The 19,228-nt window shown below is 36.3% G+C and overlaps 1 protein-coding gene across 18 annotated transcripts in view; it reads left to right on the top strand.

Moving 5' to 3' along the window:
- Positions 1-19,228, top strand: part of PATJ (PATJ crumbs cell polarity complex component) — a 358,987-nt gene that overhangs the window by 77,894 nt on the left and 261,865 nt on the right. For all 18 annotated transcript variants that reach the window (XM_027108328.1, XM_027108332.1, XM_027108333.1 and 15 more), the window contains 3 exons: positions 941-1,075; positions 5,717-5,878; positions 9,114-9,245. In XM_027108328.1, coding sequence (XP_026964129.1) covers positions 941-1,075; positions 5,717-5,878; positions 9,114-9,245 — 429 coding nt within the window. The remainder of the gene's footprint in view (positions 1-940; positions 1,076-5,716; positions 5,879-9,113; positions 9,246-19,228) is intronic.

Below are 19,228 nucleotides of genomic sequence, written 5' to 3'. Positions count from 1 at the left end.
GAATAATGATTGCCTTTCTTATTATACACCCATACCTCCCCCAAATCAGAAATTGTTCTCTCTTAAGCTGGTGAGATGGAAAAAGACATCTTGAAAGAGGTACCATCTTTCATGGATTAGTTCAGATAACATGTAATGAGCCCGTGTTCAGATGCTGGGGACTATTCTAGGGCCTGAGGCTATAGAGAGAAAAGATACCCTCAAGCAGTCGGGGGGGCAGTTAAGAAAATAGGAATTTTTTTTTTTTTTTTGTAGTATGCGGTCCTCTCACTGTTGTGGCCTCTCCCGTTGCGGAGCACAGGCTCCGGACGTGCAGGTCCAGTGGCCATGGCTTATGGGCCCAGCCGCTCCGCGGCATGTGGGATCTTCCTGGACCGGGCCACGAACCCGTGTCCCCTGCATCGGCAGGTGGACTCCCAACCACTGCGCCACCAGGGAAGCCCAGAAAATAGGAATTTTAAAAGCAGTGTATCGTGAGCTGTGATGGGGATGTGTACAGTGTGATCTTGGACCGCAGATGGAAGCAGATTAGCTCAGATATCAGGAAGGGCTTCCTGGAAGTGATACTGCTTTAGTATTGAAGTGTGAGTGAAACTTAGATAATATAAAGGAACTAGATGTCCTAAGGGATGGGAAACCCTGCAGAAAAGTGGAACACAGAATACATACTGGGAACTATAGGAAGTTTGGAGCTTAGAACTGGAGACTTTGTACGTCTGTCTCTCCATTCCCAAGGAATCTGAGTGGACAAGAGTGAGAACAAGATGACAAATGACTTCATGTTTTACTTGAGGCTAGTTTTCCCCTTATTGTCTCTTTTGGGATTTTGGTGATCTGATTCAGGGGATGGGGCTTCTGTGTCAAAAAAATACTTGATAGAGGATTAACAGCCAGATGTGTCCTTGTTGTGTTTATATTACTGTTCTGTGTTTTGTTGCAGCTGCTGCCCATTCACACTCTGAGGCTTGGCATGGAGGTGGATTCCTTTGATGGGCACCATTATATCTCTTCGATTGCTCCAGGTGGTCCTCTTGATACACTGAACCTCCTACAGCCAGAAGATGAGCTCCTTGAGGTAAAATTTTTGAGGGGAAAAAGACACAGGGCAGGAATTTTTAAGTTGTAGGAGAATGTGTTCTCACCAGAAATCCACAGAGTTACATCATCAATACCAATGTAATGTGAGCTACTTATATTGGAAAATAATTGGTGACTGTACTTAACAAAACTGTGTTGTGTACTTGAAAGTTGCTGAAAGAGTAGATCTTAAGTGTTCTTACCACACACATAAACAGACACACACACACACAAACTATGGTAACTATGTGAGGTGATAGAAGTGTTAACTAACCTCATTGTGGTAATGATTTCACAATATATATATCAAATCATCACACTGTACACCTTAAACTTTTACATGTTATATGTCAATTATATTTCAGTAAAGCTGGGAAAAATAAAATAAAGATGAGGAAAAATACTAACAACTTATGTAATGATAAGTGAAGTAGATAACGTACTTTCAGTTCATTTTCCCCATCTTTTGGGACTCCTGAGATGTCCTTTTGAGTGCTTATTTAAATGATTAACTGAGAAAGATGCTAATGTCCTGTTTTAGTGTGATAGCATAATTAGTATTTTTTTCTTCAAAATTCTTTTTAAGAATCTAACCCCTGACCCTTGTTTGGAACATGTAGTCATATTTATTTGCAGGTTTTGTTGGTTATTTCTAGTAAGGATTAGAGCTGGATAACCTCAGGCTTATGTGTTACTGACTAGCTTTCAGACTGTCTCCTTGGGACTCCCTCCCCGCCATGATGGCAGCCTCTACCGGGCTCACTCAGGCTTCTCAGCCTCTCTTCAGTCAGAGCAATTCTAGAGCACTTCTGCTGTGACATGACTGCCTTGAGAGATTTTGTTAGATTGGAAAGTTCTATAGCCAACACAGCAGACAAACCAAGCAACAACCCTTAATTTTACAGATAAGAAAACAAGACATTGATTTCCCCTAACTTTATACACTGGTAGAGTGATGACTTTAGTTCATGTTTTCTAACTCCCATTTCACTGGTTTTTCAATACATCACACTACTTTCTAAGCTTCTAAAAAAGATACACGGAATGGTCAAACTTTGAGAAGGCTGTGTAGAAGAAGGTTCTCTCAAGTGTTAGATCCACAGGAAGTCCTAGGTTGGGTTTAATAGAGTCAACCTAGTTGCTTGAGCCAAGATTAGAATCCCATGGGCCTTGAAGTAGAGATTTCTTTCTAAAATTTATATTTGCTTAAAGTGGGATGGCAAGAATAGCAAATAGGTTTCTTGTTGGGTTTTTTAAGTAGTGTTCAGTCACCTGGAGGAGTATGTTGAGAATTCCGAGTTGAATTTTGAGGTCGGAGAGAAAAATGCTGTGACTATTGGCAAATTTTATCATAAGCATGGGAGGCCAGGTCCTGTTTTAAGATGTAGTAAATGGCTTATTTTTAGAGGTGTTCAAGTAACGATATTGGAATGCTTATTGTGGATTAATGCCCTAGAATTTACGCTGTCACTTACGGGTTTTTTGGTGCCGAATCTTGTCTTTCTCTTCTTATTTGCAGAGTATATGACATGACTTTGTGGTGTCACACATGATAATCTGCAGATTGGAGACCATTTGGAAAACATTGCCATAACATGTAGCTATTAGGTATTGAGAAATGAGATATATTTATTTGAGAGATATGGAAATATGAGTAAAAACCAGTTTAGTTTACTTTTTTGTGGTAAATAAACATAACATAAACTGTATCATTTAAAGCATTTTTAGTCTACAGCTCAGTAGCATTAAGTATAATTCGCTACTAGTACCTGGTAGGTGATAAAGAAATGTTGGCTGGATCTGAGTAGAGCAAGTGTAGGTGATCTCAGCCATCAGCTGAGTCCTTTGTGCCTTAGCCGAGATTGGAATTCCATGGGCCTTCTCCCTTGTAATAGAATGTGATGTAATGAGGTAGCATGAAGACTGGTTGAATTCACAAGTATAGATTTCTAGTGAAAGAACTTGGGATGGGGAAAGAAGCACAGGTTTGCAAGTCAGAGCTGCTTTTGGTTCTGAGTTTGCCACAGCTGAACTGTATGTCCTAGCATGTCAGTTTTTTTGAGAACATTTTCTTCATCAGTAAATGCCTACTTTACTCTATGTTTGTGAGGATCTAATGGAATATTGTCCATGTAAAGATAATGCTTTACACATTATCTCACTGTGAGATACTGGCAACATGACCACCATGAAAAGACATAAGCAACCTTTATAGGATAGGATTGAATGGGGATTGAATGAAGTAGTGGGACAATACTTGTCCAGTATTATGTACTTTGCAGATGAATACATGTGTATGAGCTTTCTAGTCACAAAGTCTGAATAATTGAGACTTGACAGTACTTAAGAGGTTTGAAGAGTCTAGAAAAATATTGTGAACTCTAAAATAAAAATTGGCTTCTTCCAGCCACATAGCATAGGGAGATCAGCATGGTGCTTTGTGACCACCTAGAGGGGTGGCATAGGGAGGGAGGGAGGGAGACGCAAGTGGGAGGGGAAATGGGGATATATGTATATGCATAGCTGATTCACTTTGTTATACAGCAGAAACTAACACAACAATGTAAAGCAATTATATTCCAATAAAGATGTTAAAAAAAATTGGCTGCTTCTGAGCAACTGAATACAGAAATTAAAAAGTCTCTATAAAGTTAGCCAAATAAACTCCTGAACTGTGTGTGTGTGTGTGTGTGTGTGTGTGTCTGTCTGTCTGTCTGTCTGTCTGTCTGTCTTATGTACTCCTTAGAGCTTAAAACTAGGAACACAAATATGCTTCAGGGTTAGAACATTGTGCCAAGTCTCAGCCCAGAGCAGCTATTTACAGCAGCCATAAATCCCCTTAGATAGGAGTTGCTAATGGGAAATGTGACCAATCCCTTTAGCCATATAGAGTGGTGAGGGGGACTACCAGGCATTGCTATAATAATTGGAGACAATTCAAATGAATAAATAATGAGCTAAATAAATATTTAAATGTACACCAAGATAAAAACCTGAAAAGTGATTTTCAAATTTGTTGAAGTAATGTGAAACAGAAGCTAAAATACTTGTGCGTGAGTAGCATTCCTGCTTTGATTGTATCTATCCGCTTGCTTTATTTTCAGTATGTCACTCCCCATTTGTTTGATTTTAGAACTTTCTGTGCTCATGGCACTGGTTGGCACCATGGACATGGTGTGACCAGTGGCAAGTACCTCCCTCCCCATTTTTGTGTGAAGATTGACTTGCAGTTCTTCCAGGAAGAACCTTTCATGTGCTGCTGAACTTGCTATCTGCTGGACCCCTTCCTCAGTCATAAAGTCCTGGGAGACAATGTTTACTTTTTAGGACTAGCTCCCTGAAACACATGTGGGCCTCTTTACTATGTGGTGATTTCTTTGTAAATAATTAAAAGGCAGGCGGATTATGTCTGGTCTGATGGCTAAGTGCTGGGTATGTTACAGGTGAGAGTGGTTCCAAGGGATGAATGACTCTGGGCTCAGACCACTGTTGATGGGATGCTTCCAAAAACCCACTGTGCTCTTATTCTCTGAGCAATTTTGACAGATTTAGTGGAAACGTTCCTCCCAGGAAAGTCAACCCTGCCAGTTATCTGGACATTAGCATTGCACCTGTCAGAAATTAAGGCCAGACCGGAAATACTTTTAAAACTAATAATGCTGCTGAACCCTGCCAGGAAGGTAGGAGTCAGAAGTGAAAAGATTATATGTTGCCTGGATTGTGTTTATGCCTCAGCTTTTTGGGAGTGGCAGACAGATGAGAGAGCTCCTTGAGCTAAAGTCATATATATAAAAAATTAGAATAGACGTTTCTAAATCATCTTTGGTGCAAAGAATTGTTACTATGTACTATATATAATATGAAATTTAGATAATCTTTTGGTGATAAGCATTAATCGTTAATAAGGAATAGTTGATTATCTTTTTGTTTTTCTAAACATGTGGGAACCTTGTATAAAACAATTTGAAAATCTGACACACTTCTTACACTTGATGGCTGTGTCAGCAGAGTACGTAAGAATGGATCTGAGGCAAAGTTATGTGTATTTCTTTTCTACAGAGGTGATTTTTCTAGGATGGTATTAAGAGTTTATGGGATGTGAAAGAAAATTGTGAACTGATGCTAAATTTTGACGGCCAAGTATCCTAGATTTTGTTACCTACACATTGTAAGTTGAGCAGTTTTTAACAGCCTTAAAAATTAGTGTTAATATCTCTATTGATATGCTTACAAAATGAAAAGCAAAAGGAAGCGGTCTTAAGAAGGCTATCATTGATATTTAGTGTGTTTAAGGAGAGATGGGGAGTAGATGAGAGAATAACAACATTGTGGTATAGAAAGGACAAAGCAGGGAGGTGTGAAAAATTAGGCAAATCACATACCCAGTAATAGTTGTACTCTGAGCACATTTTATACTTTATTCACCCAATTTCAGTAAAACTTTAGCCTTAATTTTTATAAATTTTAGGGATTTCTGTTTTTTTGTACTACTAAAATGATTAAATTTAGGCCCTTTGTTTACAGGGAAAATAAAACGATTATCCTGTTTTCACTTTGATAGATTGACGTAAGCAAGAGATTTTTGTTTTTTTTTTCATTTGGGGCCTCCTCAATTCTGACTTATCCCTTATCTTTCTAGGTCAATGGAGTGCAGCTCTATGGGAAATCTCGCCGAGAAGCAGTCTCCTTTCTTAAAGAAGTGCCGCCCCCCTTTACCTTGGTTTGCTGTCGACGGTTGTTTGATGATGAAGCCTCTGTAGATGAACCAAGGACCACTGAAACCTCTCTTCCTGAAATGGAGGTACTAAATGAATACTCGCACTGTGGTTCCCATAGGCATGCCCCTTCATCAGGGATGTCCTGAGAGTGTATTGTGATATGAAGGGGGAGGGAAAAACCTTCCTCTTTTGTTTGACAACAGTAGCTCTCAAAGGCAACAATGCATAGCTTTTCAAATTGTTACTATTCTTTAATGTCATGAAACTTTACTCTTTTTTTTGGTAACTTGAAAGGTTGGTAACATTAATGTGCATGCACTTTGATTTTAGAAAACCTTTTTTTAGTAATTATCTGAGCTCCTTACTTTTGGCTCCCAGTTCAACTCAGTTCATCTTAACAAGTTTAAGATGTTGGTAAGTATTGAATAGCTAATGGGCTTCCCTTTTTCACAGCTTTAAAAACATGAAGATCTATGACCAATTTTGAAATGAGTAAAAATTGCTGTAAGAGCCTTCAGCAGGTCAGAGAATAAAATAACACTCTCTGTGCTCCCGGTAGTTTTTTTTTTTTTTTTTTTTTTAAAGAGCATTGTAATTATGAAAACAGATTTAAGCACATGCTTTTCTAAGTTATGTTTTTGTAACTTTTATGTCACTTTTCCAGACTCTTTTAGATTATAATTCCATTAACACCAGTTTTGATACACAGGGGCTTCCCTTTTGCTTACCTACGGTCTGATTTTCAAGGTACATAGACCCTAATGTTGCCTCTGCCACTTAATGATTTGAATGATTGAGCAAATAACTTGACTTTCTGTTGATCTTCTTCCTCTGAAAAATGAAGATACTTATTGTACTTACCTCATCTGTGGTGAGAGAAGGAAGTGAAGTAATGTGTGCAAAGTTCTTAGCACAATGCCTTGCATAAGGACGGTGCTCAGTAAAAATTAGCTGTGGCTGTTCTCAACTCCTCCTGTCCACCTGTCCTTTTTTGTGATTTCCTAAAATACAAGAGTGTAGCACTGTCCTGTAGTCACAGATACTTTAGTGTATATTAAGTTTGTTTTTCCAAGAGGACTGTCTGCTCCTGTGGGCAGAGGCCAAATCTTAGAATTATTTTGTATCTCTTGGTGTTTTTATTCTTTACTGCACATATACAAAGTGCTTAGTAAATTATTGATTGTTGCTTGATAATTTTTTTTAATGCTTATCTTTGGTAAACATGTTTCAAGGAAGGGACTCAAATGCCACACTTTTATGATTCTTGCAATCTTTACTAAAATTAAATGTGGGTGATAGCTTACCTCTATTGATAAAAATGCCGTTAATCTAATCTTACAGGGTGTGTAAATCACCAACTCCGCTTGCTGACTCTGTGCTCCCATCTGTCATACTTTACCACAATGGGTAAACAACAGCTTTGAATTATGCTCAATGTCATCCTTGCTGCCCATTAGTTGATTGCTTTCTATTCTGTAAATACAGGATTTATGCAGAATTGATTGTATCAAAGTGATATATTTCTGGTTGGAGTATAATATCTTATATATGTTGGATGCCTTGAAATTTCTATAAACTTGGGTTTTAAAATTATATGTGGTTTCTTAAAATCCTGGCTCTCTTTTCTGTCTCTCTTTTTTCATTTATCTCAATACGATCTTAGGTTCTTAGACCCTATATTGTTAAGCAGCTCAGACAAAATTCTAATGCTTATTAATCAGTAAAGGTATTAAATGCCTCAGTAGAACATCAATCGTATTGTATTACCATTGTAACTTTACTTTTTATTGGAAAGTATGTGTTTTCTTTTTAAATCTATCAGTTCCTCACATCAGACTGATATAAACAGATGTTTATTGATCCAGAACGTTCCCACTAATTTCAAGTTCTGTAATTCAAGAACCAGGAAATCGTTCCCATGTTTAGATTTAATCCACCATGTCCTGCAGGGACAGTTTGAGATCTGGTCCAGCCCTCATTTCACGATGTTTTTGTATTAGCTATGGTGCCTTACTCTTCCATAATAGAGGGGTCCCTCTGCCTGCCACATCTGCCAGCTTTGATTCCGTTAAATGGGTTTTCTTATACAGGTCACTCAAAATTATATTCATAGGAAGTACATCATTTTATTTTATTTACTTCCATTTTATTTACTAAGATCGTTCAAAGTTTTTAGAAGTAGACTTCTTAAAGACTATTATTTAGTCTATAGCTTTATTTAAAAAGAGTTTCAAGGGAAGGCCACTCAAAGGTGGGTGATTGATTCATTATGTATTGAACAAACATTTATGGAGCGCCTGCTATAAGCCACGCACTGTTGTGGGTTGAGGGGATAACCATGGTAAACTCTATGGCAGCCCACACCATTCTAGCCTAGAAGCCAGGCATTTTGTTAATTGTTAGGGCCACAAAGAAAAGATAATTCTTGAGCCTCAGATGGAAGTTCAGAGTATTTGGGGAAGATAAATCACATGAATATAATCCAACACTATAAATAGTATAAAAGCAGAAGGTTGGAGCAGCTATTCTCCTTCTGCGTAGTCGACTCATTGACCGTCTGTCGTTTAGCTTCCTAGAATTCCATGTGTCAGTGACTCTTTTCCCTGAAAGGAGGGAGCTTGGAATAGGGGATGTGCGGGTGTGGAGTCAGGGAAAGCAGCTGAGGATCTGTGTACTGAGTAGTTGTGTTGACCTCCTTCCTCCAAGATCAGGTTTTCATTATTTCAACTCTGATTTTTACCTGTTTTTAGACTTACATGATTTCCAAAGACTTGGATTTTTTTTCACCTTATTTTTCTAGTAAAGTTTTTCTTGAAAACTAGGAGCCAACAGAAGTGGTATCTCTCTGTCCTGTCCTGGCCTCTGTGTCGGTGTCTTTCTCTCTGTCTCTCACTGTAATTATGAATTCAGGTATTGCTACTTAAATATCTTAAAAGCTTTGATTTTGTGTGATGTTTTCATATCTTCTTAAATTGCATATTTTTCCTTTTATGCTTCTACTGGGATGACAGAACTCATTTTAGTATAAGAGGTCAGTGTTAATACTTTGAATGAAACAGACACTTTAACGTAAAAAAAAAAAAAAACAAAAACTGTATGAACAACCTGTTTTTTTAAGTGCTTGAATTTTCATGAAGGTTTTACACTAAAGTATATGTGCCCCAGTGCATGCCCCTTTTAAAAAGATTAAAAAGAAAAACTATGCATGCCAAAGAGTATCCTCATTTTGAGAAGAAACTATGAGATTCCTGATACATTAATTCTTTTCAAGCTTGAAAGGACAGTGTATTGAAGCATTTATGTTCTTTGGTATTTCAGGCTGACCACAATATAGATGTCAATACTGAAGAAGATGATGATGGGGAATTAGCCCTGTGGTCTCCTGAAGTCAAGATTGTTGAACTAGTAAAAGATCATAAAGGCTTGGGATTCAGCATTTTGGATTACCAGGTATAAGAACCTGTTCAGAGCTTTTTGGAGCAATTAGTTTGTATTAAAGTTATATGAAGTAGTAATTGTTTAAGACATCCACTGACTTAGGCAAAACTGAATTATTTGATGTATAATGCTACTGTCCAAAGGTGGGGTGTTATAATTTCCATTGTTACCATTACAATTGATAGCTCCCTTAGTGAATAAAATGATAGATGATGTAATAAGTGGACATAAGGGAAGGAATAGTTTTATACCCATGGATGCTTTTAGAGACTGGAACTTGATGAACTTTTTTATATGGAGGATTTTTTCCTCCAGCTTTATTGAGGTATATTTCACATACCATAAAGTTCACTCATTTAAAGCATACAGTTCGGTTGTTTTCAGTATATTTGGAGTTGTGCAACCATCACCACAGTCTAATTTAAGAACATTTTCATCACCCCAAAAAAGAAACCCCATACATATTAGCAGTCATTCCCAATTCTCACTCTCTTCTCCCTTCCCTTAACGTGAAGGTTTTTATAGTTTTGCTCACCTATTAATCTCAATGAGTGTAACTGAGTAGAAATGTTCTTGGTGAAGTTTATATTTATATTTAATATAGAACATATAATATTTATGTATTTATATGTACCCCAATTATAACTACGGTAAAGTTACTGATGCATTTGGTTTGGGGGTGGCAATGTGAAAGGTCACAGCAAGACATCTATATGTTATACCAGTTTACCAGTTAAAGTATTTTTAGACCATCTGACTATCATGGGGAATTAAAACTGTTGGCAAGAAATCTCTTCACTTTTAAGATGCATATTTTAATACATTAGTGCTGCCTAAAGACACTGTGGTTTAATAAAGCAAAATGTACTCTATCAAAGCACATAAAATGCCAAGTGATATAAAAATCAATTTTTTTTAATAAGGCAATCAGGAATAGATTGAAAGAAAAATACTTTGAGCATTATGTAAGAACATTAAATTCCATATTTTGGCAGTGTGCTTTAAGATTACTGAAATAGATTATATCTATTTTATTTTTGCTGGCATATTTCTGTGCCAGATAACCCTCTTCGTTATTGGAAGTTCTCTTTGGAATATTATTGAATTATGAGTTGTTGATTCCAAAAAATGCATATTTTGGGAAATATCTTTTTCAAGAAATATTAATACTGTAAGATTCTGGAAGTTTATGTATTGGTTAATTATTAGGGCATATAAATATAAAGCAAATGGCAGGTATTGATACTTTTTTTCCCCTCTCCAGTGTTGCTCTATTACCTAGCACATAGTAGGTGATTGATAAACATTTGCAGAATGATTGAATAAAGTTTAGGTTAGCCAAAATTAATTGGGACTAAATGAACATATTCAGTGGGTTTTCTTTGTTAACATGTTGAAAACTGGGATTTAGTTTAGAAAACACTTTCAGATGTGGTTTTAGCTATTCAGCTACATTTTCATTATCATTGGAATCTATATGTTTTTGCATTCTTATAAATATATCATAATGATTGCTCTTACCCTCTTAAAAAAACATTATCTGCAAGTTTTATATTTTGAATATTGTACATTTTAGAGAAGTGCTTCAGAAATTAAAAAGATAAACAAAAAGTTCAGTAAAAGATGGAAAGAAAAACTTGATAGTCTTTAACAGTGTAATCCCTGCTTTAGAGAAAAATTCCTTTATCAGTTCTGAGTTTTACACTTAAAAAAAAAATATATATATGCATTGTAACATACCTTTGGTTTTTTTTGGATCTTATTTTTATTTGTAAAATTCTAGATGTCCCCCTATCCCATCTTCCTCACAATCACCATCACACATACTGATGTTTATTTCTGCACAGATTATATGAAGTAATTTTGCTGCAAAAGAAGTGTTAGATATTCTTCTTGCTTTTGTGCTTATTGGAGAACTGATAGAAAAAAACTTCATTTTCTAAATGCTACTTTGATTCACATTAAAGGACTCAGCTTATTTATTTCTGCAGCTAAATCTTGGAAGGAAAAACATTCAGTCTTAAACTGAATGTTTTTCTTAAGTCAATCTTAAATACACTTATAGTTGTACACAGCACGTTTTCACCATTTGTCAGTGGTATGTAGAACTGTTATCCCCGTGACATTTAGATGACACGTAAACACAATTTAAAATTTGGTTTTGGGCAAGTTAATTAATTGGTTATACCACCTCTTGTTGTAATTAGGTAATAAATTCTAAAGTTCAGAAATATTTTTTTCAAGGCCAGGTGAAGTTTTAGCAGAAGCCATGAAAGGCCACGTTCCTGGTTATTATTGAATTTGATGCTTCTTGTATGAATTTATTAGGCATCTGAATAGGGCTGATGCAGAGCTTCACGCTCACCCCCAAGCTTAGAATAGTTTGTATAAGAAGTGCTGTAGAAACGTCTTAGCCACAGCGAAAAGATTTTAGTATAGTGGGAGAGTTTCCAGGTTATAAAGGACCTGTATTAGCAGTATTGAAGAGATTGAAAATTTACTTTGGTATTTTAATTTCAGTTAACCACTTTTCTCACTACTGAGTTTTTCTCTAGAAAAATAAGAACTCTGTCAAGAGCCTGACAAAATTATACACAATATATATTTTGTAGGTGCTTTTACAATTTCTTCATCTATAAAATGGGGATAATAATGTTTAGCTCAAAGGATTACTATGGTTTAAGTAAATTAACATGTAAAGAAGTGGGAAATGTTAGATTATTATGGAAATGTATTATTAGTAATAATCTAATTTAGAAAATAAACACAAAAAGTCTTGATATTGTCCTCAAAGATGGAGCCATACTACAATATGTTTGTGTTCTATCAATTTTTAACTAGTTAGATTAGGAAAATTAATAAGTAGATGCTTTTAATTAGTAGATGTTTAGTGAAGTCTAAATTTAATTGTAAAATTACGTTCTAAAATGCAGCCAACTCTTGATGAGCCATATGTGAATTACCCATTTGTGGATTATTGGCCAGAAATTTGCTTTTTACGTAAATTGAGCCAAGCTTTAGGAAGAAATGAGTGAGAACATAAAGGATCTTGAATTGGCCACGGAACGATGGGATGGCCGTCTGGATAGGGGATTCAGTGATCCACCAGTGATGGAAATTGTGTAGTTGAGCAGAGAAAATAAGCAGGTCTCTGTACCTGCAATGAAAGAGCTGAATCTGATATACAGTTCTACAGCTCAGTCGTATGGCCAAAGAGGAATGTGTGGCAATTCATTTTCATGAAAGGCATTTTAAATAAACTGGGGGAAAGGAAGAGGAGAAAGCAACAGGGAAGACTTAGTAAATATGATTCAGGTTGTTAGTCTCATTAAATTTTAGGGTGAAGTGATTGTAGCTTTTTTGGCTGTGATTTGAAAGGAGGTAGGATATTTGTTAGTCTCAACTGTGCCTAGGCATTGCTTCATGTCATGGCTCGTTAAAATCTGGCCCTGTAAGTATACCATATTAGAAGAGTCCTTGGTCACTGTAACGTCATGCCTTATAAGATCATATCATAGAAAACAGAGGTGTGCATAGTTTGTCAAAAGCATGAATATTATGGCTTAATTGTGTACTCTGTTTCTAAGCAATATAGAACTCTTCAGAAATTTGGTTATAACTTTTATTAGTATAGTTTTTTGCCAGTTTCTAGGTATGATTACATACTGTGCCCTAGTTATCTTTGTCTTGATTCCCCATTATTTATGTGTAATGTCTTTATTCCTTGGAATATCACTAATGCTCATATTGATACTAATCCTAATATTAATCCAAATAATTAATACAAATCCAATAATAGCTAACATATAGTGAGTGTCTGCTGTTTGCTAGGCACTCTTCTAATTACTTAATGTTTTCCTCAGAAGAACCATATGAAATATGTACTATCATTATCCTCATTTTAGAAGTGAGGAACCTGAGGCACAGAGAGGTTAATTAACTCATCCAAATTCACACAGGTAGTATATGGCAGAAATAGAGTTTGAACTCAAGCAGTCAGCTGCCAGAATCTAGGCTTTTAACCACCACACATACTGCTTCTTTACTTATGAGTGGTATTTCCTTGGGTATTTTATTACAGTGAGTCCCTGTAATAAATTTATTGCAGCAGATCTTCCTGTTTTGTCAGCTTGCAGAACAATTTCATATCTTAAAGACAAGCTGCTAGATACTATCTCATTTTCAAATGCTTATATGAAAGTTCAGTAGTATTAAAAATTAATATAGTTTGCTTATATGCACTGTGTAAGAGCTAGTGTTTATTGCTTTAAATGAAAATAATTACAAATTTGAGTCCTAAATTAGTGCAAGTAATTTGTTGTGGGCTAATGTTCAGTAATGAAGCAATTATTAGGTAGTCTGATAGTCTGTAATTTTTAATTCCTACCAAAAAGCTTGAAATAAATTTTTAACTATGTGGATTTTACCTTCATTTGACCTTTTAAGTTAAACATCGCAAGTGGATATTTTCTGGTGTTTTGATTTATGTTGAACTTTGAATAACCCCTCATGATTATAATTCACTGGAAATGTTTAACGTTATCCAGTTTTTGAACATTAGCCATGATATTGCCATTCTTGATACTTTTGAATTTCAGTGATTTAGCAGGTAAAATTTATTAACCAGTAATTCTCCTCCCTCCCACATCCCATTCCTCAGTTCTCTCCCTTCCCGATATGGGGACTGAACTCAATTTTTGTCAAAGCAGATATTTTTGAAAGGCTTTGGGTTTATCTCAGACACTGAGAGAGATAAAAATAGAAAGCATAATAGCACGGCCATTGAGAGGTGATTCATATATAAATACTCTTAGTAACACTTTAAAAAGCTGTTTGAAAGACCAAAGGCAAAAGATGGCTGATTAAAAATAATAGTGAAAATATTCCTCCCTATAAAAATTAACAGTGATGAATTTTTCTTAGAAGAAATGGGTTATAAAACTTATATAGTATGAATATAAAAAATTGCAGTATTGCTGAGTCTTGGATATGTTATGCCTCAGTATTTGTGAGAAGAACCTAGTGTGCAGTTTCTGCCTGACTACTCTGTTAAATGGAATTCTCCTTAAAAGATTTTTAAACATCATATGAAGGGAGTGTATACGTTTCATGCATGTGGTTTGAGTTGACTTTTTTCTTATCATGTGCAACAGAATGACTTTCTGTGCACATTAGAAATGCTTTAAAAATAAGTAATATATACATAGGGCATAAAAATTCAAAGGTACATAATGGTATTCTGTGATGAGTATATCTACCTCTGACCATAATCCCTCATTTTTTATCTCCCAGATAAAAACTCCTGTTTTTCTTGTCTATCATCCCAGAGATATTTTATACAGACATGATTATATAAGTGGTAGTTTGCTGGTTGTTTATTTTTTAATACATAAATGGAATATGTCATACACGCTTTCAGCATATTGCTTTTTTCCCCTCAATTATATGTTCTTTCATTGTGGTATTTATAGAGCTAGCTAGTTCTTTTTAATGACTGCATAGTATATTATTGTTGTTGTACAATAATTTATTTAACCAAGCTCCTGTACCCAGTTGGTGGGTATTTCAAATGAGGCTGTATTGGATATCCTTGTCATACTCTTTTATAAAAAGGTACGAATAAATCTTGTGATAACTTCCTAGAAGAGGAATTGCTCATCAAAAGAGCATTTATCTTTGAAATTTTGGTACATTTTTACCAAACTGCTTGCACATAAATGTTTGTGAGACTCATGTATTTAGACTACTTAAAATTGTTGCCTTCTTATGTAATTTCCTTGTTTAGATACTTCTCCTGAAAAATAAAGTGTAAGTAAGTGCATAATTCATGGATTTGCTAATGGTTTTCCATGATATAGACAGATTAAGTGATAGCAATATACAACTATCAACTTTGTTTCAACTTTATATTGTCAGTAATTAATTTATTGACCTTTATAGTTAAGAGAGCGCATAAACTGTTTATATTAAGACTATGATATTAGTGCCCCAAAATCTATTCCTATTTTTTCCACCAGTTTTAATCTTCTTTATCAGAAGATTGAGTTTAAAAATGGAAGAAATTAAGGACTCTAATTTTGCCACAAGATATGAGATTTTGGGTGAATGCTACTATCATTATATAGTCTTTAGTAACTTGTGGAAGCCCAGTATCTTTACGTTCATGCCAACTGATTAGTTTATAGAATCTGGGATATAGAATTTGATAGATATTGATATAATTTTAACATGTAGTAGTACCTATATTATTAACATTATTAAGTTGGGTTCAGAATCTAAGATCTACAGGACAGTAATATATTGTAAGTTATGATATAGTTCCACTTTAATGCTCATGGGATCTCATAACATGGCCACCAGTATCTGTTCTTTTCTTTTGTTGCTGCTTTTATCTTCTTCTTTTTCTTCTTCTTTTTTGTTTTAAAGGAGCTCTGGTTCCAGTTCATCCGTGTATGATTAAGATATCGGTACTGAGCAAAATGTAGTCAGTCTGCTACTAATGGCAGTATCTGTGTTCTTGGAAATATATTCTGTACAAACCACACAGCTGCATTTAAAGGTCACTTTTGTTTAATGGAACTTGGGACTGATAAAGTCCCAATCTTTGCCCATCCCTGAATCCTATCCACATTTATTTTTATTAACATCAAAGTACTGTAAGCTCCAGTGCCAACTGGGCTGAAGATTTCTTTTCACAGAGGATTTGCTTCCTTTCCCTCTATGGGAAAGTTCTGTATCCTTTAAATCATTTTAAGCTGCTTCATTTGAAAAATAATTCTTAGTAGTGTGTTCATGGACTGGATTGATTGTGGCTACCGGGGAAATTCTCTCATGGCTTAAAGGTTGCTTTTCAAGCCTGCGAAGTGGGTGAATGAAGGGGGCCCGCTCCTGGTGTGTGGAGTTTGTAGGATGATGACTGACTTCCAAACACCGCGGTGCAGCAAGACTAAAGGCATCAGGAGACCAGAAGCCACTTAATAAGAGATCAAAGAGGCTGTGTGTATATCAGCTTGAAATCCAGATAGTACAGATCAAAAGCTCTCCTTAGCGAGGCAGCTGCAGGGGGATGATATTAGCAGGAGGCCTCAGAGATCTTAAGTCAGGCCTGATGTTGAACTTTGAGGGAATTTCATGGCTCCTCTGGAATACGAATTTGGCAAAAAAATCCCATTGTGTCTAATGAGGGGAGAGAAAGAATAGAGGGCAAGCGGCAAATGCTTGTCAGCCGGGTGGTGCTTTCTCCTAGGGTAGCTCTCCTTTTCACCAATGTTTCTTAAGGACTGTTTCTGCGTCACACTAGAAGGCATTGCTGAGGAGGAGAGTCTGAAAATGATATATTTGTTATATTACCTTTAGTGAGTATTCCAGAGCTGGCCAAACGGTATATACTAGTGTTTGTGAAACGACCATGGAGAGCTAAAATATAGGCATAAAGGTGCTCAGGTATACTGCAATACCGGTACTTCTGTCTCTCCTATGAAATGCTCAGGATATTCCAGGAAGTTAGTGAATGTCAGGCCGACTAGGCATCTGTCTCCCATGTAAGGAAAAACAGAACAATAACTTTTTTTTTTTTTTTAATAAAAGGAGTTGGTCTAAAGAGGAAACAGTCTCCAGAGGTGTTTCATCACCCGTGTTCCTCTATCTCTAGGTGTGGGTGTGTTTTGAAAGTTCCCACTGGATTCTGGTGTCAGCGTTGAGAACCGTGCTAGTAAATGAAAGTCATAGCCCTTCCTAGAGTACGGCAGAAAGATGGAATCAGATCCACCGACAGGTATTGAGAGCCTGTTTTCCTAAGGCGTGGTTTTTTGTACGGTTCTGACCTGTTTGTGGGTGTCATTTGGAGCCAGGCAGTGATCCAGAGGGGCCCTGCTTTCCCCAGTGAGCGCCAGGAAGTGGTGTTGCCTCCTTCTGGTACCAAAGGCCTAATTTGTTAACGATGCATGAAAGGAGATTGGCTGCCTGATCTGGACACACCACTTTCTAGGGCTCAGGTTCCCCTTTCAGCTCTTCCCTCTGTTTTATTTTAATCAGATATTTTGTTCACCAATATGGCACTTTGAACATAGAGTCAGAAAGGACCAGGATTTGCCTTCTGGCTGTGACACACTACTTGGACTTTGGACAAGCCTATTAGTCTTTCTTATATAATAATCTCTAAAATAGAAATAATATTTTCCTTATAAAGTTATAAAGACTAAATAAAAGATGTATATAAATGCCCTTTTCTGGGCATAAAATAATGTGTTACTAGTTACTGAAAAATGATGATGATGATTTTTAAAAATAGAATCTGAGCACAGACTTGCTATACCTGTTATTCATTATTTCCTTCCAAAAAATTATTGTTCACTTGCGAGCTAGTATGCGGGATTAAAGATGAAAAGATATACTACCTTTCAAGTGTATATTTAATAAATGTATATTGGGCATCTTCTGTGTCAGGCACTGTTCCAGACACTGGGAATATAGCAATAAACAAAATAGACAATAGACCCTGTGTCCTCATGGAATTTAAATTCAATTCGGAGTAGAGAGACAGTGGATAAATAAGCATATGTTAAAATATAATAGATGAAACAGACTTGGGAACAACTCTCTATAATACATTATGATTTTAGCGGTGGTAGAAGTAAGACTACGAGATTTCGTGTTGATTGATTCTTAAGACCCAGAGAGTCCTGATGGGGAACTGAGGCATGACTTGCACACAAACAGGTAGTGGACATTCCAGGAACGGAAGTGTCCTGGAATTGATAACTTGGCCCTGATTTTATGTCTTGACTTTCTTTAGTAGCTGTGAACTGTTTAATATTAATCTATCTAAGCTTTCATATTTTATTCCTTTTAATAAAAAATCCTTTGAGAAATTTTCGGTTCTAACATTTATAAAATATGACCACCATTTCCCATGATAATAATAGCTAGTAATTATGTACTGCTCACACACACTGGTTTAATTATCTCTACAACCTCATGAGGTAGGTCCTATAATCATCTTCATTTTATAGATGAGGAACCTGATGATAAGAGGTTAAGGAATTTGCTCAGGATTATCCAATTGTTAAGTAGTGGAACTGGGCTCCTAAGTCTGTGGTCACGTAGAGTGGAAGTACAGAGCAGAAACAACACTGATTCTTCATAATTGTGGCTCTAGTGAAAGAGGATAAAAATTTCTGATTATCTTTCCAGAGAGAAACACTTACTACAGTTCTAAAAAATTTACTTCATATTTTCCTGAATCCTTATGGTCCCTTGCCTTAACCCCTCCCACCTAGTCAAAGCTCTGTAGAGACCTGATGGCCTTTTCACTGCCAGAGAGTAGAAACTATGTGTATTTTACCTTACATTTCCCAGCAGGACTCCTTAGCCTTTTTCCTGTGCAGTTTCAAAGCTGGAAAAGTTTTGTTCTGCATTTTGTGTGCTACGTATCACAGAGTATTCCTTGCCCTTTCAAGGATTGAAAAAAAAAAAAAAGTCACAGAATCTTTTCAGAAGAATGAAGCACGTCCTATGTCCTTGATACGGCCGTGGTTGTCAGAGGAGTTTCCGGTGTAGAGATGGCTCCTGTCCCTTAGTGTCGGCTTTAAGGGGGAGTGAGAACTGAGGACACCATGCTGCTTTGAGCCTCTCTTCAGGTGCAGAGGCACGTATCTGGAGAGTAGAGGGTCAGCACTTCATTGTCATGTGTTAACACTTATGTGTAATATCAGGGATGGTTTAGCAATTGATAGCACTGTTGGTCTAAATTACACATGCTCAGTTGAATTAACTCCTCAAACACATATGTCCTATCAAATTCTTTTCCATTATCTTCATAGTAACAGAAACAGAAGGAGTAATAGCAAGAATGAGAGTAAAAGCACTTATGGAGTCATTACTATGGGCTTTCCAAGCACTTATCATGCCTTATCTCATTTAATGCTTTTAACAACTTTACAAAATCTGTATTATTGTTATTTCCACTTACAATGAGAAACTCGAGTCTCAGAGAT

The sequence above is a fragment of the Aethalodelphis obliquidens genome, unplaced genomic scaffold (genome assembly GCF_003676395.1).
Source record: "Aethalodelphis obliquidens isolate GAN/ISIS:26980383/991018 unplaced genomic scaffold, ASM367639v1 scaffold9, whole genome shotgun sequence".
NCBI classification, from domain to species: Eukaryota; Metazoa; Chordata; class Mammalia; order Artiodactyla; family Delphinidae; genus Aethalodelphis; species Aethalodelphis obliquidens.
Note: the sequence above shows the minus strand (reverse complement) of the source record. Positions and strands in the feature narration are given on the sequence as shown.